The sequence below is a fragment of the Sturnira hondurensis genome, unplaced genomic scaffold (assembly GCF_014824575.4).
Source record: "Sturnira hondurensis isolate 20B ecotype Veracruz unplaced genomic scaffold, ASM1482457v3 Scaffold0021555, whole genome shotgun sequence".
Lineage (NCBI taxonomy): Eukaryota > Metazoa > Chordata > Mammalia > Chiroptera > Phyllostomidae > Sturnira > Sturnira hondurensis.
In genome coordinates this window covers 2,171,025-2,196,537 of record NW_028094186.1, presented here as the reverse complement: position 1 = coordinate 2,196,537, position 25,513 = coordinate 2,171,025, and the positions used below count along the sequence as shown (strand labels likewise).

The 25,513-nt window shown below is 42.4% G+C and overlaps 1 protein-coding gene across 1 annotated transcript in view; it reads left to right on the top strand.

The window, feature by feature from the left end:
• Window positions 1–4,926: 4,926 nt before the first annotated feature.
• Window positions 4,927–25,513, top strand: part of CLIC4 (chloride intracellular channel 4) — a 60,689-nt gene continuing 40,102 nt past the window's right edge. The window contains exon 1 of the mRNA XM_037032968.1: window positions 4,927–5,183. Coding sequence (XP_036888863.1) covers window positions 5,112–5,183 — 72 coding nt within the window. The 5' untranslated portion in view covers window positions 4,927–5,111. The remainder of the gene's footprint in view (window positions 5,184–25,513) is intronic.

Here is a 25,513-nt window from a genome sequence, read left to right as displayed (position 1 = left end):
CACCATCCTCAAGACCAGTCCCCACGGGGAAGCAGCTGGCTGTGGCGGGAAGGGGTGAGAGGCAAAGCAAGGAGGCGGGAGGGCTTCTGTTCCAACTGCGTTACGGGGTGGGGAGCCGAGATGGAGAGGAGGATGAGCCCTGCCCGGGCTCACATAACTTCCTGCTGCTGAACTGGAAAGGTGACTGTCCACCAGTTTAGACTTCATTGAACTCAGAAAGCTTTCAACTGTTTTTTTTGTTTTTAAAATCAAATTTTTTGGGGGGTCAGTAATACATACCCAGAGAACAAAATTTATTGTTATAGAACAAAACAGTCCACAGTAAACAAATATACACCTCGGACGCCAGTAACCAGTTCCCTCTTCTGAGGGTAAATATTGTTACCAATTTCTTGTGTATCCTTCTNACTGGAAAGGTGACTGTCCACCAGTTTAGACTTCATTGAACTCAGAAAGCTTTCAACTGTTTTTTTTTGTTTTTAAAATCAAATTTTTGGGGGGGTCAGTAATACATACCCAGAGAACAAAATTTATTGTTATAGAACAAAACAGTCCACAGTAAACAAATATACACCTCGGACGCCAGTAACCAGTTCCCTCTTCTGAGGGTAAATATTGTTACCAATTTCTTGTGTATCCTTCTGGAGAGAAATGCATATGTGATATACAGTTGCAGAAGATGACATATGGGCATGCAGAAATGACATAGGAGTATCACAATAAATTTTAGATTCATATAGAAACACCAAATATCATGACGATTTTGAGTCTCCTTATTCTAAGAATAGATTGTTTCTTAATTTATCAAAGCGTTTTCTTTTTCTTTCCTTTTCTTTAAAGATTTTATCTAATTATTTTTAGAGAAAGGGGAGCAGAGGGAGAAAGAGAAGGAGAGAAACATGGGTGTGTGGTTGCCTCTTGTGTGCCCCCAACTGGGGACCTGGACCACCGCCCAGGCCTGTGCCCTGACTGGGAATCGAACCAGCAACCCTTCGCTTCGCAGGCCATCACTCAATCCACTGAGCCACACCAGCCAGGGCTCTTTCATTATTTTTAAAATTCTAGTCCCATGTTGGGCACACTTCGTTTTTTTCTTCCTCCAATCTGTTTTGGTTTAAAATTTTTAAATTTTTAAAATTTGCATTACCTTTATTTATGTATTTTAAATTAAATTTATTGGGCTACACTGGTTAAAACATGATATATACATTTTAGGTGTGCAACTAAACAGTAAAAGAACTGTTATAATACAACATCTGTATATTCCATTGTATTCTTATCAACTGAAGTCCATTCTCCTTCCACCACCTTATATTTGACCTCCTTTGCTCTCCTCATCTTCCCCCTGTTACATTCTGTTACAGAATGAGAAAATTGCTTGACTTAGTAACTTGCCCACCTGGAATTTCAAATGAGGCAGATTGCTAGGGAAGATCACACTGGCACCCTGACTGCTTCGTCAGGTGATGTAGAATCCAGACCAATGCATTGGCACAAAGAAGTTTCTTGGAGCAGTGGGATATTTGACTTAGACCTTGAAGGATGGGTAGAAGATGACCTTTTCCCACACCCCCTTAGCATACAGTGTAGTGAAGAGATAGTCGTGGGTTCGAATTCCAGCCCCACCATCTTCCCAGCTGAATAACTTACATTTATCTTCTCTGACCCTCACTTTCCTTAATCGTTTTTTTTTTTTAAAGGAACGTCTTTAATTCTACAAAGGGTATCTTAAAAAAAAAGATTTTAGGGAGAAGAGAAGGGAGGGAGAGAGAAAGAGAAACATCAATGTGAAAGAGAAACAGCAATGATTGCCTCTTGTACACACCTCGGGGTGGGGAGGGGGGTGTTGGGACTGAACCTGCAACCCAGGCATGTTTCCTGACAGGGAATCAAACTAGAGACCTTTTGCTTTGTGGGACAATGCTCAACCAACTGAGCCACACTGGTCAGGGCCTCCTTAATTGCTAAATGAGAACAATGAAAATGATTTTTCTGAAACACCACGAGGAATAAAGGTGCTTAGATATAAAACCACCCAGCTAGGTGTCTGGCAGGCAGCAAGGGAGCTCAGTGGTTGAGACTGTGGACAGAAGGATATAATAGCAATAGCTAGTCCCCGCAGAGCACTCACCACACGCCAGGCACCGTTCCAAGCACTTAACATAGATTTACTTATCAACGATCCTCTTGAATAGGTACTATTTTTAGACCCATTTTACAGAGGAGAAACTGAAGCACAGAGAGGTTAAACAAGTTATCTGAGCTGGTAAATGACAGAGGCAAGGCCGGAACCCAGGCGGTCTGACCCCAGAGTCCACCGCCCATAACACTTTACTGCCTTAATTGCAGAAAGTGGGGTTGAGACAGTCATCATCCAGCAGCACCACAGACTCAGGAGTGGGAGGGAGGCGTGTGTCGTCAGGAGAGGCTTCTGGAGGTTCTGTGAAGGCGGCGTTTGAATAAAGACCTAAAGGAGGCAAAGGAATGGGAATTGCAGGAATTCTAGGAGGAGAACGTTCTGTGGAGGGAGAAGGGCAAATGCAAAGGCCCAGAGGCAAGGGTGTGTTTGGCTGGTTCAAGGAATAGCAGGGAGTCCACCTGGCTGGGCTGGATAGCCAAGGGCGAGCAGTAAGAGATTAGGTCAGAAGGGTGTGTAGGGTGCAGAGGGAGAGCACATCCCCACCCATCTTCAAGATTGGTGTGTGCGTTATAAAAAACATGACTTCAGAATGCAAAACATACATGCCTTTCAAAGTTCGAAGATGAGACTGGGGGCAGTGTGCTCGTGGATCCTCCTCTGTGTAAACATTCTTTCCCTCTGTCTCCCTGCGCAGACCAGCTTTGCCATCCATGTGAATGAGCCACACAGGGGTGGAACTTGGGAAATGCTGGTGTGAGTGACTATGAACAGGATTCTAATCAGAGCCTCTGGGTGAGCCTGGGAGATCATCACCCTCTCAGAGCTCTGTGGAGGACAATGCCACTGGCTTCCTCCCAGTTCAGATCTGAGTTTAGTCAATGGGGCAGAAAAATCCCTGGTCCGCTTAGTCTCCAGACCCTGGTCATCACCCTGGTCAGCATCACAGCTAATATTCGCTGATTCAAAGTAAATTTGATAAACCCTCAGACACACCACTGAAAGGAGCCCTGAAGTAGTCCTTTGCCTCGGGGTCAGCCTTGGCCCTTCTTTGAGGTTCCATTTGATCTTTTAGATGTGGATCTTCTTTGAACCGGTTCACCATTTTGGTTCCTTTTCAGGCAGGGGGGAGGAGGAAGGCTGGAAGGGAACTTTGGAGTAGCTCACGATCCTGTGAGAAACTAACACTGGATTCAGTTCAGAGTCCAGCCAGGCGGTCAGTTTGTTTTTGGCTCATGTCCCCATTTAGGGGGCAGCCTCCTGGTGCTCCTTTTCAACAAACAAGCTGGTCATAGAGGGAGCTGAATATGATGCTGGCCTGCAGGGGTGAGCGGGGACAACAGAAGGCCAATGCACTGATAGCGGCCATCACTGACCGAACAAGACTCAAGGACCGGTGATTGTCCTTGCCTTAGGAGTAATGAAACTGACCTTAGGGGCGGGTTTAGGGACAGTCTGACTCCAGAGCATGTTGTGATTCTAATCTCTGGAGTCGCTGCCTCTTTATCAGAGTCCCTACAAGAATATGTGAGCAATTTGCTTTGATCTGGAAGAGGAGGAATTTGTAGGTTTTACTATATTTTATGCATACATTTAATTTGTTCAGACATGAAATCATCTGTGAAACTTATTGCTATGCACTAAAGATGTGGAGACAAACTATATTTGGCTGTTCAGGGACCCATCATCCAACCTAACCAGGGAAGTGGGGAGGAGTAGCTAGCTGTGAGTCAAATATTACAGAGTCAGAAGTGGGAACAAGTAACTATCTCCAGAGGGAAAGACATTTGCCCAGTCATTCAACAGCAGCAAACCTCGATTGGGTGCCACCGACTAGCTTAAAACATCACAGCCCCTGTCCTCAGTGCAGTTTTTCCGGTTAGAGGACCACTACATCAAAATTGTCCTGGTGCTTGTTAAGACGTGAACTTCTCCCTTCTCTGGAGGAGAATCAGAGAATTGGATAACACAGATCTGGGAGAAGCACCCAGGCGGAGCTGATGCACATTCAAGATGGCCAGGTGACTGGCGGGAAGAAATAAGTCCAGGCAAGAGGGAAAAGCGTGGACAATAGTTTGGGCGTCCTTAGCGGCCTGCAGACACTGGGGTTGCAGTTCAAGAGTAAGTTCTGGGAGAGGGATCCTGTTCTTACTTTTATCACCCGGGGCCTGGAACATAGGCCTCCTAAATATTTGGGATGTATTCACCTGGCAACTTGAGTGTTCATCAGATTCACCTGATGCTAGGCCGGGTGCCAAAGGAGAAGTAATGAGAGAGTCAAAGGGAAAAACGAAGACGTCAGAGGAGGAAACATGTTTCTAAGGGGATGAAAACTTTCCAAAAAGTTGACCTGGAAAAAAGCAGCCTCATCTAACAGGGAGTTGGGGAAGTGGCCGCTTCAGGAAAAAGCAAATGAATCGTGAGGCTACAGCTGGGGAGAACCTACTTGTCTCCCCAAGCAGGCTGAAGGTGTGAGGTCATGGGGCACAACGCCAGCAGCAGCTGCTAGACCGCGCCCGAGCTGCGGCGAGAGGCGGTGTCAGGCTCCAGCCCACGGGGGGATCTTCCTTCCCTCCCCCTCGGGGGGAGTGGCTCGGGGTCCGGCCATCGGCCTGCGCGTAGGCCACGCCCCGAGTCTGGCCACGCCCCTTAGCTGCCTCCAGGCACCGGGGCCGTGGTCTGTCTAGTGTCCCGCTCGAGGCCACGCCCCCAAGGTCCGGCGGTCCCATTTCCTCTGGAGAGTTGAGACTCCTGGTCTTGCCCCGCCCCCATCGAGGCCCCGCCCCTGGGTCCCGCCCGGTGACTTGAAGCAGCTCCGGCTGGGGCAGCCCCAGAGTCGCGCTCGAAGCGTTGGGTGGTGCTGAGAAGCCCGGACTGTCCTGGAAGGCGCAGCGCGGCTGGAGGCCACTCCAGAGAACCGCGGGAGCAGAAGCAGCAGTCGCTACCGGTGTCCGCGGAGCCCACCGAGCCGGCCATGGCGTTGTCGATGCCGCTGAACGGGCTGAAGGAGGAAGACAAAGATCCCATCATTGAGCTCTTCGTCAAGGTGAGAGCGCTCGCACCCCGTCCCGCTCAGCTGCACCCCCCCACGCCCGGCCGGCTGCCGGGGGCGGTGTCCCTGGGCGTGGGACGCTGTTCAACCCTCGCGCCCCCGCAGCGCCCCCGCGCGGATTCCAGCATCCGGGGATGAGGAAAGCGCTGCTCTCGGACCCATGGCCCATTGTCTCCGGGCCACCCGCGCCTTCCGCCGCCGAGGTTGTCCCAGGGAGCCGGGGTAGGACCGGGACCGCCGAAAGCTGGCACTCTGGGGCTGCCGTCATTGCCTTCAGCCGCGCGGGCTCCGGCGGACGCCAGACGGTGGTCCCGCGTCCCTGTGGGACTAGCTGCTCCCCCTGGGGCCCTGGAGTTCCTGTCACCACACCACACCGGGCGCCCGACCCCCCATCCCACTCCTCAGCCCTCGGATTCCACCCCTAGCCAGGGAGCCGAACCCTCGAACCAGTGGGGAGATGAATTGAACTTTGGACGCTTTCTGAAAGAGCATTTTTCTCCCCGCTGGTATGAAACCGTAACTTTAATTGTCCATGCAGTCTTAATTTCTTTTTTTTTCCAAAAGAGCAGGCATTCCTGGGCTTCCGGAAGAGCCCGAGATTCCCAGCTTGGTTTTCCTGCGTTAGGTATTTTACCACCATCTGGTTTTCTTGTTTCTCAAACGCGGAATGTTTTGTATGATGCAACATTTTGGCTGCTCCCCTCCGTGTTGCTGCCTCGGGAAGGTTGTGTGCGCTCTTTTGTTTTGAAACAAAAGCTGGTGAGGGAGGGAAAGAAATTCACAACTTGTTGGGGCTTCAGAGGGTTGATTTCCCCCTCTGGTCTGTTCAGTTATCTTCTGAAACTACCTTGTGTGCTTACAAATACTATCCCTATCCCTTTCTCTCGTTTTTTTTTTCTTTAATATTTTTCACTGGAGCAAAGGAAAGGAGTAGAAGAACATCTGGATCCAGCTGCCTCCCTCAAACCTTCTTTAAAATCCTCTAGATTCTTTGAGTCACCTACTTCAGCAGACTGATTCAGAGCTAGGCTCTGAAGAGAAAGTTAACAGAAATCCAGAACAATTTTGTTTCATTTTTCCCCGAGTTTTTAATGCAGGAGCCTTTTAAGGAAGAAAAGACATTGAAGGGTGTGTTTGAGATAAGGAGAGAAGAACTGATCCACAAGGGCTCGGGACAGTGTCAGTTTTAGGATTTTCTTTAGGTTATCGGTTTTAGAAACACTTTGGTCTAGGAAACTGAAATAGCAGCTAGGTCTAGAAACCCCAGAATTATCTTAAAAGAGTCTCAGTTACTTTGGGTGGCAGACAGAGTACAACGAGGTGCAGAGAATGTAGGGAGGAAGCTGAAATAAGAGAAAGGGTGGATGGAAGGCAGCCTGGAGAAGGGCAAAGGGTGGGTCAGAGATGAAGTGTTAAAATTTTTTTACTGAGCTAGGCACAGGAGGGGATTTCCATAAACTCAGAAACAGTGTCTCTACAAAAAAAAAACAAACAAAAAACATTCTTTGTGGTGAAACTTTAGAAGTAGCATTAAATTTAGACTCTGATAAGGAGACCATCAGTAGTGGTTGCTTTTCAGTCTGGTGCTGGAGGTCCTAGCCAATACAATGGGACAAGAAAAAAACGAAGTAGTTGAATTAGAGAGGAAGAGATCAATGCTTAATGCCCTGCTTACTGTTAATTTAACCCTTAAATTAGAAGGAGAGGGACGTGGTGGTGCATTTGTTTCCCCAAAATGAGTCACTTGGATACTTCTTCCCAGTTTTCCATATTTGTCGTAGATTAGTATTATTATTTACTAAATACAACTCATTTCTTAAAAACCATATCTTAGCCTTAAGTAATAATACCTGTGAGAGTATGGATTAGGTGTGGTTCTTTTAAGTATAACGGCCAAAAAATATTTGTGAACCAGCTAAAATCATTCTGTTTACCAGTAGTTGTAAGCCTTTCTCACTGCAGTGGTGGCAGAGAACCAGGGCCCCAGTCTCAGTGCTTCGCTTGCTGGTTTGGTTGCCTTGGGCATGTTGCTTACCTCCCTGAGACTGACTTCCCTTGTTTGTGAAGCAAGAGGTGAAATGTTTTTGCTTGTCCTGTGATTCAGCATAGGCAAAACTTCATGCTGATGTAAACCAGGATTAGTTGTTTCAAAGGGAAATAAAATAAGGGGGGATGGGGGGACAGAAAAATGGTGATAAAGAGTATTTTTCATTTCTTCTCAAAACCTATATGCAGGAAATGCAAATGGGGGAAAATACTCTCCTCAGTGTAGTTATTTTGAAAGCAGTGAGGGGGCAGAGGCCATGGCTGTCTAGTGTTGTATATTAAACAGTGTTAATTATTCCGCCCAAAGGTTTCTGTAGCAGAATACTATTATCTACACTTAAAGCACATGAGTGAAAAGTATATTGAGCCTACCTGCTTANCCCCCCCCCCCCCCCCCCCGCGCCAATGTGACTGGACTCAAAGCTTTGTTTCCTTTTTTTGTGAGTATTGTTTTGGAATTATTTGCCAGCGAGTCTGAAGACTCCCCATTACTTGTATAATAGCAGCTGTCCGGTTAAGGATAGGGACCTAGGGACCTTCGAAACAGTAAAGAGGCTCACAAAGGCGGTCATATTCACCAGTGAGAGCGCTTGCCTCCGCCACCCTGAGCGACCTGATAGGTGTATATTTTGATAACTTCCAGCCCCAGTTGGGAGCCACCAACCAAAGAGGTAAAGTTCAGTCCCTTTAGCCTGGGTTTCTAATCCAATTTGTTCACTTACTCATCATGTTTCCAGGCACTTTGTTTAAACCCTTTTGTGCCTCATCTGTACAATTGGGATATTAATAGACCAACCTCATGGAATTAAATTGGTTAATGTATGTGGCGTGGAACAGTGACTGGTATACAGGAAGCAAGTACATGCTAATTGTGTGTCATTTTGTATGTACATGTTTAGATGCAGATACCCCTGCTAGTCAGTAAGAAATTGGGGTGGTGGTTATAAAAACAAAACAAAAAACATGGGCAGAGTGGCTTAACACATAAGAATAGCTGTTTCTTTTGAGATATTTGGCAGGGTTTCTAATGTGCTTGGACCCTGGAGCCAGACTACTTGGCTTCGATCTGGCTTCCAGTAGAGTCAAGGAGATTTCATAAGTTCTTAGTGCCTTATTTTCCTGACCTCTAGTATCAGGATAATAAGAGTAACAGTTTCATAGGGTTGCTGAGGGGGTTAACTGGTAATCTGTGTGTATTAATTGGAGTAGTCTAAGATGCTGTAATAAATAATCCATGCCAAAGGGTGTCTCCAGTAAGGTAAAAGTTTATTTTTTTCTTGCCTGGCAGTCCAGTTAGGGTGTCCTAGGTGTTGGGGTGGCTTTCCTCCTGAGAGTCGTGTAGGGATTAAAGCTCTTCCCAGCTACCCCAGAGCATTGTCCGCCGAGGAGTCAGAGCTGGTGGCTGAGAGGTCCTGGCTCAGCCAGCAGGACGTGGAGAGTGTGGAGGAGGCATATTTCTCTTTAGGGCCCCAGCCCAGAAGTTCTACCTGTCACTTCCTTTCCTACTCTGTTGGGGAGAACTTAATCGCATGGTTTCATCTAGCTGCAAGGGATGCCAGGAAATGTGACCCAGTCATATACCACCCTGTGTAGAGTGTTAGAAGCAGTGCTTGGCCCACAGTAAACACCCATATTTGTTGTTGTTGGTAGTATATTATTCTTAAATGTGGGCTTCATTAATAAGGTTCAGGGGTTCTGTAAATCCTTGAAATTACATAAAAGATGCTGTGTGAGATTTCCCCCCGCAGATTCCTAACCCAAGGGTTAAGAACTATTTTCCCAAAAACGTAAATGGTGACATTGTGATTGTCAAGCATGATTCATATAAACAAAGTATAGAAGAACGGTTTGGGCTAGATGGTCATTAAAGTCGCTTCCATCTGATCCCCTGTGCCTTCTACTGGCATGAATTAAGTGCCTAATACTGAGTTAAGTACTAGGAGGAATAAGAAATGATTAAACATTTCTTATCTTTTGGTATATAAAGTTTATTGGAAAGAAAACTGTACATACAGGAGTGTCTAACCTGCGGTCTTGGGGGCTGTATGCAGCCCAGGTTGGCTGTGAATGAGGCCCAACACAGAATTGTAAATTCACTTAAAACATTAGGAGATTTTTGTGTGTGTGTGATTACGTGTCACAATGTATTTAATGTGTAGCCCAAGACAACTCTTCTTCCAGTGTGGTACAGAGATGCCAAAAGGCTGGACACCCCCTTTCATGGTCCCTGCTCAAGTGTGAATTACATTAAATTGGGTTAGGAGATAGGGAAAGATGAAGGCAGGCGAACTTGGCCTTGAAAAAGCCAGTGAAGGAGGTGTTGGGAATAGCAAAGAATGGAAATGGTAGTTGCGACATCATTTGTAAACTATGCAGAAAGCCACAGGTAGATTGATAATTTTGATAGAAGAAGGAACTAGGAATGATTCAAATCCATAGTGCCAGGAAGACGAGTTATTTAAAAGTTGAGGATGAGACTTTTAAGACCTAACTTAAGTTTCTGCTACTACATACAGTCTTCCTAGCCTTACTTGTCCTCACAACACTTCCCTGTTTTATGGGTTGCCCTCTATTCAGTAGCTTCCCAGTGGATTTGGGAAGGCGTGACTGGATCTTACAAACTCTTAGCTGCCCTGCCAGGAGAAAGTGGGAGTTCTCCGAGTGCTGTTTCAAGGCTTCAACCTCCTCTTTTTAAAAAAACACAGACAAGTGAAATACATTTTCTATGGGAAATGATGCTGAGAACTTTGTTCTCAGGACTGAACAAAAACTAACTCAACATCAATATAGTGTTACCTTGGATGTAATTGGTTTGTCATTCACTTGAGGTTTTCAATGGGGAAAACTCAGGAGATAGAAATGAATGTGAGAAATAGGAGATTAATGGGAACTCTGTTTTTGCCAAGTTTTGTTTGAACTGTTACCGAAGATCTACCAATGCTACTGTTAACAAAGGCCAAGGTGGTAATTTTGATTAGATGTAAAAATCTGAGACAAAGAGCCCCACAATGGAAAGGAAAGAACGAAAAACAGGAGACCTCTGAGTCAAGGGGGCTGAGCACGGGAGAAACCAGGACACGGTATAAAGAGCAGCAGAAAATAGGCGACGCAGAGGACTCGGCCGGACTGTCGTCAGTGGGAGTCACGTTCGGTTTGGGCGGGTGCTGAGACCCTGAGGTGCCTGGCAGCCAGTTGAAGGACGATGAGCCAGACTTGCCCCCTTCCTGTTTGCGGAGCCTCACCGGTGCCTCCTGAATAGGGAGTTAGTGAGTCCCTAAACGGGAAGTGTGTCAGGCAGGATGGCAAGTGTGACTGAGACAGGAATTAAGGTTTCCTTGGGTTTGCCTCTTTCAGAGGCCGCTGTAGAGAATGGAAAGGGAGTTTCTGAAGGAAAGTGACGTTAAGTCATGGTTACAAACCAGTCAGGGATGATTGGACAGAAATAAATTTAATTCAGGAAGTCACTTGGTGAGTTTTCTTGGAGCTTTTAATCCGCTTGTCTTTTACTGAGTCTTGGCTTTTATCCCGTAGGGCTCAGTCCCGACTATCGGTACTGGGAATATCAAGTAGCCCTGTGTGGCTTGTTTTTTTCCTCTAGTTAAAATATAAACCCAGGAAACTTTAGTAGTCTAACTTTATGAAAATAATGTAATGTAGGTAAAGAAGACTATATGTGATGCTTATGCTAAAGATGGACTAAGAGCATCTTACGTTTTAATGGTAATGTTTTGAAGAAGTAACGGTATTAGAGCCAGGGCCAGGGCCATCATGCATGAATTTTGTTTCATAGATTTTTTTTCTTTTTTCTTTTGTTGAAGCTGAATACAGAGTGATTGTGAGCAAGGGGTATAACAGGCTTTTTTCCCTTTTTTGGTAATAAACTTATTACTTCTAACTTTACATGGACAATAATTTCTTCTTATGAGAAGGATTTAGTTTTCATAATAGAGTTGTAAAAATGTCAATCCACTGGAATAATTTGAGTATTGAAATTTACTACCATGCTGCATAGTTATTTATTGGACTGTGTGAGAGAAGACCAAAAGAATCTGGACAAACATTAGAGAATACAATATCAAACAACGGTTGGATGGAAGCTGAGGTGATTATGAACGTTTAAATATATGTGAGTTCTATGCATGTTTTCCTCTAACAACAAGCTACTTTATTTTGGGCCCGGAAACCAGGTGGTAGATGACTAGGGTGAAAGCCCATTGGACACTAGAGACAACCAAGTCAGTCTGTTGTGCTGCTTAGGAAAACGGAAGAGTGGTACCTGTGAGACCAGACTCCATCGACTAGTCACGAGAAAAGGGTGGTCAGTTAAATGAAATTTTGGCTTTGAATATACACATGCCCAGGACTGAACTGAAAAGTTTTCAGACAGAAACTTACAAAGAGTGTGAAGTTCTATGTTACTTGATGTTCTAGGTTATGGCATATTTTATTGAACACAGGAATTTAAAATTTTGGTTTAGCTCTGGCTGGTGTGGCTCAGTGGATTGAACACTGGCCTACAAACTGGAAGGTTGCCAGTTCACTTCCCAGTCAGAGCACAGGCCTGGGTGATGAGCCAGCTGTGGACGTGCAAGAGGCAACTGACCAATGTAGCTCTGTACACTGATGTTTCTCTCCCTCTTTTGCTCCCTCCCTTCCCCTCTGTCTAGAGATAAATAAATAAAATCTTGAAAATTTTGGTTTAAAAATTAGGGCTTGTTCAGTCTTCACTAAATCATGTAAAATTGTTGATAATTGTTTTTAACATAGACTTCATTTACATTTTGTAATTGTTGGCCGGAGCCTTGATTGCAAGTATACTTTTTTTAAAAAATGGCTTAGTTGCTTTGGCTGGTGTTGCTCATTTGGTCGGAGCGTCATCCAGTACACAGGTCCACTGGAAGGTCAAGGTTTGGTTCCTGGTCTGGACACAAACCCAGACTGTGGGTTAGATCCCTGGTTGGGGTACACATGAAAAGGTTACCAGCTGATGTTTCTCTCTCCTTCCCTCCCTCCTCCCCTGCACCCCCCAAAGCAGTAAGAAGTGTTCTCAGGGGAGGCTAAAAAACAAACAGAAAAGATGGGTTAGTATAAGTAGTAGCTAACCTTAGTCTGTTTTAGTTTTAAATGCTGGCCCTAAATTTGAAAAATAATTTAATTTCCTTTTTGTTTTCTAAGCTATTCATTGGTATGTATTATATTAAATATTTTTCTTTCAATTCTAAAAGCTACATGTTTACTGTGCAACTTAGAAAACACAGAAAAGCACAAATAAAAAAATCACTCACAAGGGTGGAGGGGAATGAAGGGGGAAAATGGGACAACTGTAATAACATAATCAATAAAATATATTTAAAAAAATATTAAAAATTTTAAGAAATCACTCACAAACCTTTCTTCTAGAAGTGGCTGCTGCTGTTACTATTTTGTTACATGTCCTCATCTTGTTTATAAACTTGCTTGAGTTATTGAACAGAGTTTATATATAATATTTCAATGTTCTTCATAACAGCAGAATACTAGGATAAATGGAAAATGAACTCTGAGTGCAGTCTCACATGTAACGTGTATTGAGTGGGTTTAAAGAAAATTTGCTTGATTTAGTTTTTATTTCAGAAACTCAGATTGTATCTGGATTTATCTTCCTAAATAGCATTAAAGGAGCGTTTTCCCAGTTTGATCTTTGCTGGAGGGAAGCAAGCTCTTTTATGTTGTGATATCTGTCAACGCTTAGAATCGTTCGTATGATAGGTATTGATTAAATGGTTTGAAGGTTCGCCCTCCCTTTGTGCTATGTTCTGAAAATCCAAATTATTTTTTAGTATTAATTTTCCCCTTCAATATCTATGTAGTAGTTGGAAGATGAAAGAACAGTTGATTGCAGTATGGGGATCAAAATGGAAGCAAACATGAATTGAATGCTTTCTGGGCGAACTAAGTAAGACAATGAATTGACTTAGAAATGAGTAAAGTGTTGACATTGAATACTAACAGCTGAAGGGCAGCTTGTGTTGCTGAATCTACCAAGTATGGTTTATTATCAGTTGTTTAAAGACACTTTATCTTTTTCCCTTAATAGTTATATGTCATGTTCTATAATTTTTATCTATCTAAAATAAAATGAATACTTCTGGACTCAAATTTTAAATGGATCCCACTTGCTCTAGTTGCTTATTGAATTAGATACAAGCTTATTTATCTGGCGGAGTCTCTCACATTATGACCCCAATCTGTGTTTCCAGTCTTATCTCCCACTAGCTGCCTTTGTCTAGCTAGTTTGGTCCCGAATATGCCATGTACTTCTCTGCCTTCCTGGAAGGACTTTGGTGGTGTTTCCTTTATTTGAAATACTTCATCAGCCTCTCCCCGCAAGTCCAGTTCCTGCCTGCTAGAATAGTGTGTGTTTTTTCACACAACTGTTTACAGTGAGACGCTCTTCTAGTGGCGTGGGTATGTCCGTGAACATTGAGGAATTCCTATTCAATTGTGGGAGACCAACAGATGCATGTCTATGAGTGATTAGTGCTATGAGGAAACATGAAGTAGGATAAAGAGTGCAGAGAGTGATGGGGATGCTGTTTTCTATTTAACAGGACCTTTAAATAGGAGATTAGGGGGCTATGTAGGAGGCTGCTCAGTAATTCATGCATGAGATGATGGTGGCTTGGATAAGGTGAGAAGTAGTCGGATTCTGGATATGTTCCAAAGGTGGATATGTATATTTCCTGATGGATTGGATGTGGAATGTGAGAGAAAAGAGTCAAAGGTGATTCCAAGATTTTCGTTCTGAACAAGTCGAATGATGAATGCAATTAACTCAGATGGGAAGGTTGGAAAGATCTAGTTCTGATGGGGAGGAGATCCAAACCTTAGTTTTTGACATATTAAATTAGAATATATGTATATATTTTAAGTTTTTATTTATTTAATTCTTTTAGAGAGATGGGAAGGGAGGGAGAAAGAGAGGGAGAGAAACACCAATCGGTTGCCTCTTGCACATGCCCCAACAGGGGACCTGTCCTGCAACCCAGCCAAGTGCCCTCACTGGAATCGAACCAGGGACCTTCGCTTTGTGGGTGACGCCTAACCAACTGAGCCACACCAGTGAGGGCAAAATTATAATACATTAAGAACTCATGGAACCTATTGTTTATAGGAGAAGCTTACATTAAATACACAAAAACAGTATATAATTACATTAAGGACAAGAACAGGGCACCCTGAGAAAGAATGACAGGAGGCCCAATTTTGATGGAAGCTCAGTTGAGAAGTATTAGGGGAATGAGCGGTTGAGCATTCCAGGCTGGGGGAATTGGCATATTTAAAGGCTGATGATAAATTCAGCCAATTGAGAGTGTGCCTGGAACAGAGGGAACATTCCAGGTGTAGAGTGAGTAATGGATGAGCTCCTTCATGGAGATTCTTGTATCATGTGAATTTTTTTCTCCGTATAAAGAGCATTTCTTTAACAGGCTTTAAACAAGGGAGTGGCATGGTTTGATTTGCATTTTAAGGCGAGCAGTCTGGCCACTCTGGAAAATGAATTGAATTGAGGCAAGAGTGGAAGCAAGGAAACTAATTGGAGGCCATTGCGATCAAGAGAGATGATAGTGGCTGGGATTAGGGTGGTGATGGGAGAAGAGAGTGGATTTGAGATACATTCTGAAGGTGCAGTCACTGGGAATCCATTAAAGGATTTGCTTGGGAGAAATGACGTAGGTTCCTAATTAGAATCACTGGTTGAAACAGGTGCCTTTTGTTGCTCTGGAGGGGGAGCAGGCAGTGTTCAGTTTTTGACTTGAGTTTGTGATGACCGAGATGTCAGGTGGAGATGTCTGCTAGAAAGTTGGATACACAGATCTGATGCTCAGAAGGAACTCTAGGCAGGGTAGGGAAATCTGGAATTTGATACATAGTATTTAAAGTATGTGAGAGCATTCTGTGGATGAGTGAAGAGTAGGGAAAATGCCCAGGACCAAATTCTGAGGACACGTCAACACTTAGGTATTGGGTAATGGAGGAGAACAAAAGGTATTGCAATAGAGCAGTGATGGGAGGGCGAAAACCAGGAGAGTGAGGGACCCAGGAAGCTAGGAGAAGGTTTTAGGAAGGAAGGAGTGACCAGCTGTGTCAAGTTAGATGGGTAGCTATTTGATTTATCAGCCTGAAGGTCACCGGTAACCCTACTTAGCAACAGCTTTGGTGGGATGGTGCCGGGGGAGCCACAGCAGAGCAGCTGGAAGAGCGACTAGGAGGGAAGAGTAGACTCACTGTGTAAAGCCGGCTGTGATGGAGAACTTGGCTAATTAGAAGAGACAGGTTGGCAGCTGGAGGGGGATCCATGTTAAGGGAAAGCATTAAAAAAATATATATGTATATATATATGAGCCATTGTAGCTATAATGTTGGAAGGAACACTATACACACCATGATGTTAGAGGGGAAAATATTTCCCACGAATCATCATGGCATAGACTGGGAGGTCTGGTTTGTGTATATTTAGAATTGTTGCTCGTTCCCACTGACTTATATTTTTGTTCATTTTCCAAATGCAGGAGTGTTTCATGCTAAATTGACATAACACATACTTCACTGAAATAACAGAAACATTTATGAGGTGCTCGCTATGTGCCAGACACTGTGTTAAGTGTATTAGTTGTATTAATTCATTTCATTGTTCTTTAGTAAAATGTTTGCTGAAGGAGTACACAGAAGCTTTTTTCCCCCCTTGCATAGGGTTGATTCCAGAGGAGGCTGGTGGGAAAAGAAGAAATAAAACATCATATGATTTGCTAAAAGCAAATGCTTATTAAATTCATAGAAATAATCATACAAGAAGCCAGAGAAATAGGCTGAGAATGTGATGCAAGTCATTGGGTTCAGCCCACATGTGCTGTTTTGATTCAGTGTCTCCAAGTGACTCTATTTTGGCCCTGGCGCAGTGGCTCAGTGGGTTGGAGCATCGTTGTGTACACCGATAAAAGGCTTTGGTGTCCATCCCCGGTTGGGGCACATACCTAGGCTGCAGGTTTGGGCTCCAGCGGGGGCACCTACGGGAGGCAACTCTTTCGATGTTTCTCTCTCTCTCTCTCTTTCTTACTCTACCTCCCTTCCTCTCTTTCTCAAGTCAATAATTAATGTATCCTCAGATGATAATTAAAAAAATGACTCTTAGATTGAAGTGAACAGATTTACTTTTTTTCCCCCCTTGCAAAATAAAAAGGATTGAAGGGAGAGTTCATGCCTGGGTATGTGGCCCGGAGTATGTGCCTTGACAGCCACTGGGATGCAGAGTTGCAGTCCTTGTCCCGAAGACACAGCGGGATGCCTGTGCCAGGTGATAGTGCCGCCTCGGTCCTGCTTGTAAAGGTTCCTTCTGTTGTTCTTCATAATATTTGCGGTCCAGGGTTGCAAAGTCAGAACCAGGGAGCGGTTTTGGGCTTGAAGAGTCATTTGTGTTCCCCGTGTAAGGCACTAGTCTCTTTCAGAGTTGAAAATGGTTAGAATTACTGTTTCCAGTAGGCAGTAGAGTTGTCATTTGGAAGTTGTCATGTTGTCATAGTAACGACAGTGTAGTGACAGCACTTCAACACTGTAGCGACAGTGTTTCAATTCTGGTTCTTCCCTTTCACTAGTTGCCTTAGTGTCTTCACTGGGGTAATAAATAGTATCTGCCTCTTAGACTTTTGTAAAGATTAAAAGAGTCAATATAAGAAAACTTCTTAGCATTTGACACATAGTAAGCTTTGTTTTCTTCTTCTTATTCCTTGGGCCTTTTGGAATCCTGAGTTAAGACTGTATTGGCTCATGGTTACCTTATATATTCAATATATATGGTTTTACTCTCCGGGATGTTACTAAGAGAAGCATCTGCCAGGCTGTCCCTAGGCTGGGGAGCTTTGCCTTTTTTGTCAGAAGAGCAGGTTTAGTGCAAAAAAAGTTCCAGAGTAGACTTGAATTTGTTCCTGAGTTAACTTCAGTGACCCGTGGTCCCGTTGGCGCTTACCGGGTAACTACACGGCGAGGGTGGGACAGACGGCCGGGCGGGACTCTGCCATCTCAGACCGTCCGCCTCAGCCGCTCTCTCTGCACTGCAGCTCCAGTTGAGAGTCCATGGTTAGTGGGAATGTTTTTCCTGTTTCTCTTTACTTTCCAACTCCTCTCCCTCACCCTTCTCAGCCTTTTTTAAAATAAAAGAACCAAAGAAGTAAAGAATAATCTGTGGCATATAGGATCTAGTGGTTTTGTAGAAGTTCTTTTGGATTATGGATATTCCATATTTATTTCACTTGGCTCACTGTGCTGCTACAACATTGCATTGTTCCTTGATTTTTATGGTATTCACTTATAAAGCTGAACTGGTTATGTATTCACTGGCATTTCTTTAGGGGAAATGCAGGAGAGATTAGGTTCTCTCTGTTTAATTTGTGGCAGAAGAAATTGACCTGGTGTAGGTTTATGGGTTTTATGGTCAGTCATTTTTGAGGGTTAAGGGAGAAAGAGTTGAAGTTTCCCAATTTCTAATTTATTTCTAGACCCTAAGATTAAAAACACTTTTTTTCACTTTATCCCACAATGGGGTGATGATAAAACTTCAGAAATGTAGCATGGCTGCAATTGATAGATAATGCAATTATCAGAAAGTAACTTTAGTATCCTTTATTTTATAATAATATTATAAGCCTCTTGAAACTGTTTATTCCTGTATCAGATAGAATACACTGACACGTGAAAATGAGCAGTACGTTTTTGCTTTTCTGTTCCAGTCAGAATACTAGCCATAAGATAATGGACAGTATTATGGTGCAGGCACCAGAACATAGGTGCCAAGCCCTTTGTGTGTCAGCTAGTTTAATCCTCGTATGAATTCTGACGGAGGTACAGTCCATGCTGTTTTACACGGGGGCTCGGACAGGCCATTGCCCGCGTGCGGTCGCAGGGCCAGTGGGTAGCAGGGTTGGGATTTGTACCGAGGTCTGTGATCTGGAGCCTGACTCTTAACCACTAAGAGTTTTCAAGTTTGTTTATATTCCTTTTCTCTACTTGAAACTTGAATTTTTACCCACCAGAGTTTTGTTTTTACTATTTGTTCTTTTCAGTCGCCCGGAAAAATGAAAAAAATAAGAAGTCCAGAGAGTGTTTAAATATATTTCTGAACAACCAGTGAGCCTAGGTGGTTTTTCAGATGAGCGGTTGCTTTCAGTCTTTTGGTTAAATTTGAAAGGAAACCGTAACATTTCCATTACCTCAACTCTGTGCATTGTTGGGTCCTGGTTAATTAGTATTTTATAAAGTACTTTAAAGGAGTTATTTATAAACTTGTTAGGGAGTGTGACTTGACCATCACATACTTGATTTAGAATTATTTTCCAATGTGGAAGTGTTAAAGCAGTCCAAGTTTAAAAAAAATAATGTACTAAGATATTAATATTTTTCTGAGTGTGTGTGTTTAACCTCTTCCTTCAGAGGGGCCTTCACTAATCTTTGCATTGTTGATAGAAAAAAAGCAAGGAAGTTTCTTTTTGTGAATAGAGGAAATGGCTGTTAGTTCGGGACTTTACCCATATTAGGTATAAACTAAAAATAGATGTGTAATCCGGGAGTGACATCACATCTATAAAGTTTCTTAAGCAGAGTTGATGAGATCAGCCAGTGTTTTGGGATCTGGGGTTTTTGTTTCTTTCTTCTTCATCTTTTTTTTTTTTTTTTAAACTTTTGACTCACTTAAAAAATTACGAAGCTGTGTAGTCCTATGGTCTGTCTGCCTTCCTTTGTCCCTTAAAAAAACCCAAACCATTTACAAGGATTCTTTCTTTGAAACACACAAATTTAAAAAAAGGGGGGGGCTTCTGGCCAAGATGGAGGGGTAGGTAGATACGCTTTGCCTCCTTGTACAACCAAAAGAAGGACAACAAATTTAAAAACAAAAACCAACCAGAACTTTCAGAAAATTGAACTGTATGGAAGTCTGACAACCAAGGAGTTAAAGAAGAAACATTTACCCAGACCAGTAGGAGGGGCGGAGATGGGCAGCTGGGCCAGAGAGGGTGCGTGGAAAGGCAGTGGCTGGCAGATCGGGTGGTCCCACATTTGCGTGTGGATAAACTGGGAGAAACAACTTGAGAGCCATGCAACCCGGAGTTCCAGTGCAGGGAAATAAAACCGTAAAACCTTTGACTGTAAAAATCTGTGGGGGTGGTGGTAGTGGGAGAAGTTCCCAGCCTCACAGGAGAGTTCATTGAAGAGACCCATAGGATCCTAGAACATACACAAACCCACCCACCCGGGAATCAGCACCAGAAGGGCCTAACTTTCTTGTGGCTGGTGGGGGAAGTGACTGACAGCTGGTGGAGAACTGAGCAAGCAGCATTGTTCCCTCTTGGCCTCTCCCCCACATACAGTGCCACGTAGTGCTGTGGTTGCCCCTGCCTGGCAGATACCTAAGGCTCCTCGCCTTACTAATAGGTGCACCAAGACAGAAGTATGGCCCAAATGAAAGAACAGATCAAGGCTCCAAAAATAGAACTAAGCCATGAAGGGACAGCCAACCTATCAGATGCAGAGTTCAAAATACTGGTAATCAGGATGCTCACAGAAATGGTTGAGTATGGTCACAAAATAGAGGAAGAGGTGAAGGCTATGAAAAGCGAAATAAAGGAAAATGTACAGGGAGCCAACAGTGGCAGGAAGGAAACTGGGGCTCAAATCAACGATTTGGACCACAAGGAAGAAATAAACATTCAACCAGAACAGAATGAAGAAACAAGAATTCAAGAACACGAGGCGAGGCTTAGGAACCTCCAAGACAACTTTAAATGTTCCAACATTCGAATCATAGGGGTGCCAGAAGGAGAAGAGGAAGAGCAAGAAATGCAAGCCCTGGCTAGTGTAGCTCAGTGGATTGAACACGGGCCTGCGAACCACACGATCGTGGTTCGATTCCCAGTCAGGGCACATGCCTGGGTTGCAGGCCAGTTCCCAGCAGGGGACTCACGAGAGGCAACCATACATTGATATTTCTCTCCCTCTCTCCTTCCCTTCCTCTCTAAAGATATATAAATAAAATCTTAAAAAAAAAAAAAGGAAAACTTAGTTGAAAAAATAGTGAAGAACTTCCCAAATCTGGCAAAGGAAATAGACTTCCAGAAAGTCCAGGAAGCTCAAAGAAGTTGAACCCCACACACCAAGGCACATCATAATTACATTTCCCAAGATTAAAGATGAGGAGAGAATCTTTAAAGCAACAAGAGAAAAGGAAACAGTTACCTACAAAGCAGTCCCATAAGACTGTCAGCTGATTTCTCAAAAGAAACCTTGCAGGCAAGAAGGAGCTGGAAAGAAGTATTCCAAGTCTGTGGATAGAAGCATGTAGAGAATATTGTCTCTTTCTGGTGTTGTGTTCTATATTATTTCACAGTAAAATACCAGAGAAAAAATACTATTCAGTTATTGAACCGAAGACATGTAATTTGGTTTTTTTGACCAGCTGCTTACTAGATACATTGGTCTAAACTGAATAACAGATTGGTTTAGAGGTCTAGAATCTTCAGTTTATATAATTGGAAGACCAGGTTCAAGTTGTTCTCATCTGAAAAATGGGTGTGTTTCTTGGAAGTGATGTCCAGTCTAGCCCAGATTTATTTTATATACTAAAGTAGTTTTAGTCTTGGTTGTTTTAGGCCCAGGCAGAAAGTTGAGACCTGAGATTTCAAAGTCAGATCTAGGTAATTCAATTCTCATAATTAGAAGCAGTTTAATAGACAGCAAATATAAATAGAGCTAATAAAAATTCTCAGTAATAAGGGGGACAATTTGCCAGAAAAATGAAAACTATTTCAAGAGTGAATTCTTTGACTAAAAAATATAGATTCCAAATGAACCACCTTAAAGATGAAGGGAAGGTTTTGTTATGACTAAGAGAAAACAGATACAGAACTATTTTCAGTGAAAATTTGCTTTTATAGTATTTAAGGCACCCGTGCATTGAAATGGTAAGCAGAGCCCTGGCTCGTGTGGCCCAGTTGGTTGGGACTTAGGGTAACTGGAGGGTTGCAGTTTGATCCCTGCTCCAGGCATGTCAGGTCCCCTGCTCAGGTGCTTTGGGGAGGCAGCCACTGGATACTTCACTCTGGCATCTGTGCTTTTCTCTCTCCTTTCTCTCTTCCTCTCTCCTCCTTTCTCTGAAAGCAAGGAAAAAAAATGTCTTTGGGTAAGGATTAAAAAAAAAGAAATGGTAAGCAAAAATCTCCATAAGCAAAGGTATCTTGTATTATTCAGATATTTGAAGTTGACTTTAGGTCCGCCAAGAAGAGAGACAAGAGTTTTGAATGTTCACTTTTCACAGCTGCAATATGTTGCTGAGTATATAATGTTAAAAGAAACTTACTTGGCAGTATATTTTAACAAAAGTTTTTAAACATGGACAATTCAAAATAGAATACCACAGAAAGGTTTTCTTTCATGTTTGAGTGCTAATATTTTATATTAAAATACTCTATAGCATTTTTATGGCTGCAGCATTTTGTTCATTGTTAATCATTATTAATCCATTGTCTGTAGTCATTTAAAGGTCCAGTATGGAGACATACTCTAGTGTATATATTTTATAGCCAATTTTTTGTACGTAATCATATCACATAATTCTGTTTTTAAAGTCTCTCTCTCACATATCTCATTTATCCTTTGAATTCTTTATTTTCTTTTGTTTACCCAAAGTATAGTATCGTTAAAAAAAAAAAAACCAACCTCACTGGAGAACTTAGATTTTTTTATAAAGGGAGTAATTGGATTTTTGACTCTACTGCTGAACTCTGGGAATTTCCAGGTCGGGAACTTGTTTAAGAAGAGAAATAACTCTTAGCCACTAAAGTTAGGTCACTGCCATAGCACGACTAGGGAAGAAGCGTGTATTTTGAACACTTAACTGTTTTCTTCACTCCCAGGAGTCTTCCTGAGCCTGGTTTATACTAGTGCGAGTATATTTTTAAACTGCCCCTAGGGAAAGTGGGCTGCTGGATTTTGGCTTGCCTGCGAATTTTATCCAACCCTAGTGTGTTTGGCTTCAGCTGATAAACAAGGGAAGACTGGCAGTTAGTTTATCTTTGGTTGGAAGATGTTAAAAGACGGAGGCTTGGTGAAAACATTTGTGGCAACTGGTTTTTCGTTTTTGTTGTTGTTTTTTGTAGGTGTCCAACAGTGAGAATAACTAATCATAAAAGGCACATTTTTTAAATGATATAAACATTTCTTAATATTGGGTTGGCCGAAATGTGTGTTAGGTTTTTCCCGTACAATGGCTCCAGTAGTGCTTAGTTGTTTTTAACTTTGTTAAAACAATTTGGTTAGATTCTATTGTGACAGCTGTCATATCAGTGTGCATTTAAAAAAAATTACCAAAATTGGTGAATTCCTGTGCAACCATTTGCATATCGAAGATGGGAGAAAATACCCAACATTTTTGGCATATTATGCTTTGTTATTTCAAGAAAGATAAAAATGCAATTGAAATGCAAAAAAAGATTTGCACAGTGTATAGAGAAGAAGCTGTGACTGATGAAATGTGGCAAAAGTGGTTTGTGAAGTTTCTTGGCACGGTTAACATTTTGGCCAAATAATTCTTTGCTGTGGGGCGGTTTTATGCATTAGAAGATGTTCAGCAGCGCCCCTGGCCTCTGCCCACTAGAAGCCAATAGCGGGGAACGGTCAACATACTCAGAATATACAAATCAATAAAGTTATTGGTGAAAGTGAAAAATGTCTTTTGTTTTATAGAAAAAAACTAAACAGCAAAAAAAAGTTTTTGGCCAACTCAATATAATAAACACTTATTATTAGTCTACTATATTCCTGAAATTAATTCTTTTAAATGTCAGACATTTTTTATCTGAAATTGTCTTCATTTCCATTCTTCACTTCCATTCTTTAAAGATATTTTTGTTTGATATAAGATTTGGGGTGATTTTTGTTCTTAGTTTTATTTCAGCACTTTAAAAATGTTGTCTCATATTTTCTGGCCTGTTGTATTTCTGATGAAAATTAAGCTGTCATTCAAATCATTTCTGTCATTGTATGTAGTATGTTGTCTTTTTTCCCTAGGTCCTTTAAATAAAATTTTTATTTTTTTCTTATAATATAAAATTTTTATTATATAAAAATTTTTATTATATAAAAATTTTATTGTAATTAAATGCTCTTTAGCATTTTAATTATAATAAACCTAGGTGTCACTTTATATTACTCCTATTCGATGTTCACGAAACTTCTTGAATCTGTAAATTTGCCTTAATTTGGGAAAAGTTTGGCCATGGTTTCTTGAAAAAAATTTTGCCTTATTCTCTTCCTCTCCTGACAGAATTTAACTCAGATTACAAGTATAGACCTTTGACATTTTCTCATTGGTCTTTGAGGCTCTGTTGATGTTTTCACTTGTTTTTCTAGTCTTCAGATTTGAGTACTTTTTGGATCTGTCTTCACACTCATAGATCCTTTTTCTCTTCTCTATTCTACTGGTTAGACCATGTAGTGATTTTCAGAAGTATCAGGTAGTGCATTTTTTCAGTTTTAGGATTTGCCTTTTGTTCTTTTCGTGGGCCCTTTCTACTGAGATTTCCTGTCTTCCTTTATCATGAACATAGTTTCTCATTTTATATCCTTAAGCATGGTTTATAAGAACTACCTTAAAATCCTCATCTGCAGATTGCAGTGTCTGGATCAGTTTGGGATGTGTCTCTGATTATTTTCTCTCTTGAGAATGGTGATGTTTTTCTGTTTCTTCCTATGGGGAATAATTTTGGATCGTATTCTGGATATTGCAAATGTAATGTTCTGCTCATCTCTGAGCAGTATTGGTTTTGTTTTTTTTCTTCCTCTCATTTTTTCTTTTTTTACAGAGAGAGTGGAAGGGAGGGAGAAAGAAATGGATAGAAATCTCGATAGAGACTGAACCCGCAACCTAGGCATGTGCCCTGACCGGAAACCAAGCCGTAGACCTTCCGCTTTGTAGGAGGAGGTCTGGCCAACTGAGCCACAGCGGTCAGGGTGTCTTTGTTTTTTTTCCTTTCGTTTTTTTGGGGGGTGGGGGGCAGATAGTTATTAACTCAGCTGAACTCAAACTGCAGATTTTAGGGCTCCCTCTCTTGGGCTCTTTTTTTTTATGGTGCTCTGCCTTGTTTCCCAGTGGTGATGGTGGCTCTGAACTCTGCCCTTTGGGTCTTCAAGCCAGCAGCACTGTGAATTTTTCACTGGCGTTTTAGCTGCCCTGCATGGCACAAGGTTGAAAGATAAAAACTGGGGAAACTTGTCCACACTGTTCCTCTTCCAAGTGTCCACGCCCGTCCCGCATCTGCCTGCTTTTGCTCATTTTCCTGTGTCAGGTGGCTTTTTTTCCCTGAAGTTGCCATTGTCCTGGGGCAGAGGGTTGAGCCTATGGGATCTACTTGGTCCTACTACAGGCCTCAGATTGGTTTTTAGAAATTAACTTTAATAATTTTAGAATGGTTTTAGATTTATAGAAAAATTACAAAAATAGTACAGAGAGTTCTCAAATTGATTTGAAAATATTTTAAAAAAAGAAAATATTTCTGAGATACGTTAATGGCTCCTTGACTTCTTAAAATGCTGATTTAACTGCCAATTAACGTGAGCGTTCATTCTGAATACAAATTCAGAAAGGAAGCCGTGGCCTCGGAACCAGTGAGCCGTGGAAGCCTGGTTCTGCCTCTGCGGAGCGGCCTCAGCTGCTCTGCTTTTTGAGCCTCGACCACCCTCGCGTGTGTGCATGCATGGATGGGTGCGTGTGTGTGTATGTGTGTTTTCTATTGTTTCCTTTGCCCACTTAGCTCTATTGATGCAGCCCATTTCCTTTAATTTTCTATTGTAATCTGTCGTGGTTTGCTAAGCCAGATAAGCAAACTTGTTTAAAGTTGTTTGAGTCAGAATAAATAATATCTGGGAGCTTGAGTGCTGAGTCCATTAGTGGGGTACACGCCCTTTTTGGCGTGTACGGTCTTGGTGACGGTGGCCTTGGTTGTTCAGAGGCCTCTTCCTCTGTGTGCAGTTTGACAGGTGCCGCCACAGGGCGTAGTGCTTGAAAATGTCCAGTTTGCAATGAGATGCACTGCACGTATGGAATATGCACCAGGTCTCAAAGACTTAGTGCGAGGAAAAGGGTGTAGACACTTTTTGTTGATTGCATGTTGAAATGATAATATTTCAGGTATATTGAATAAGATAAAATACTATTAAAATGAATCTCACCTGTCTCTTTTTACTTTTTTAAAAAT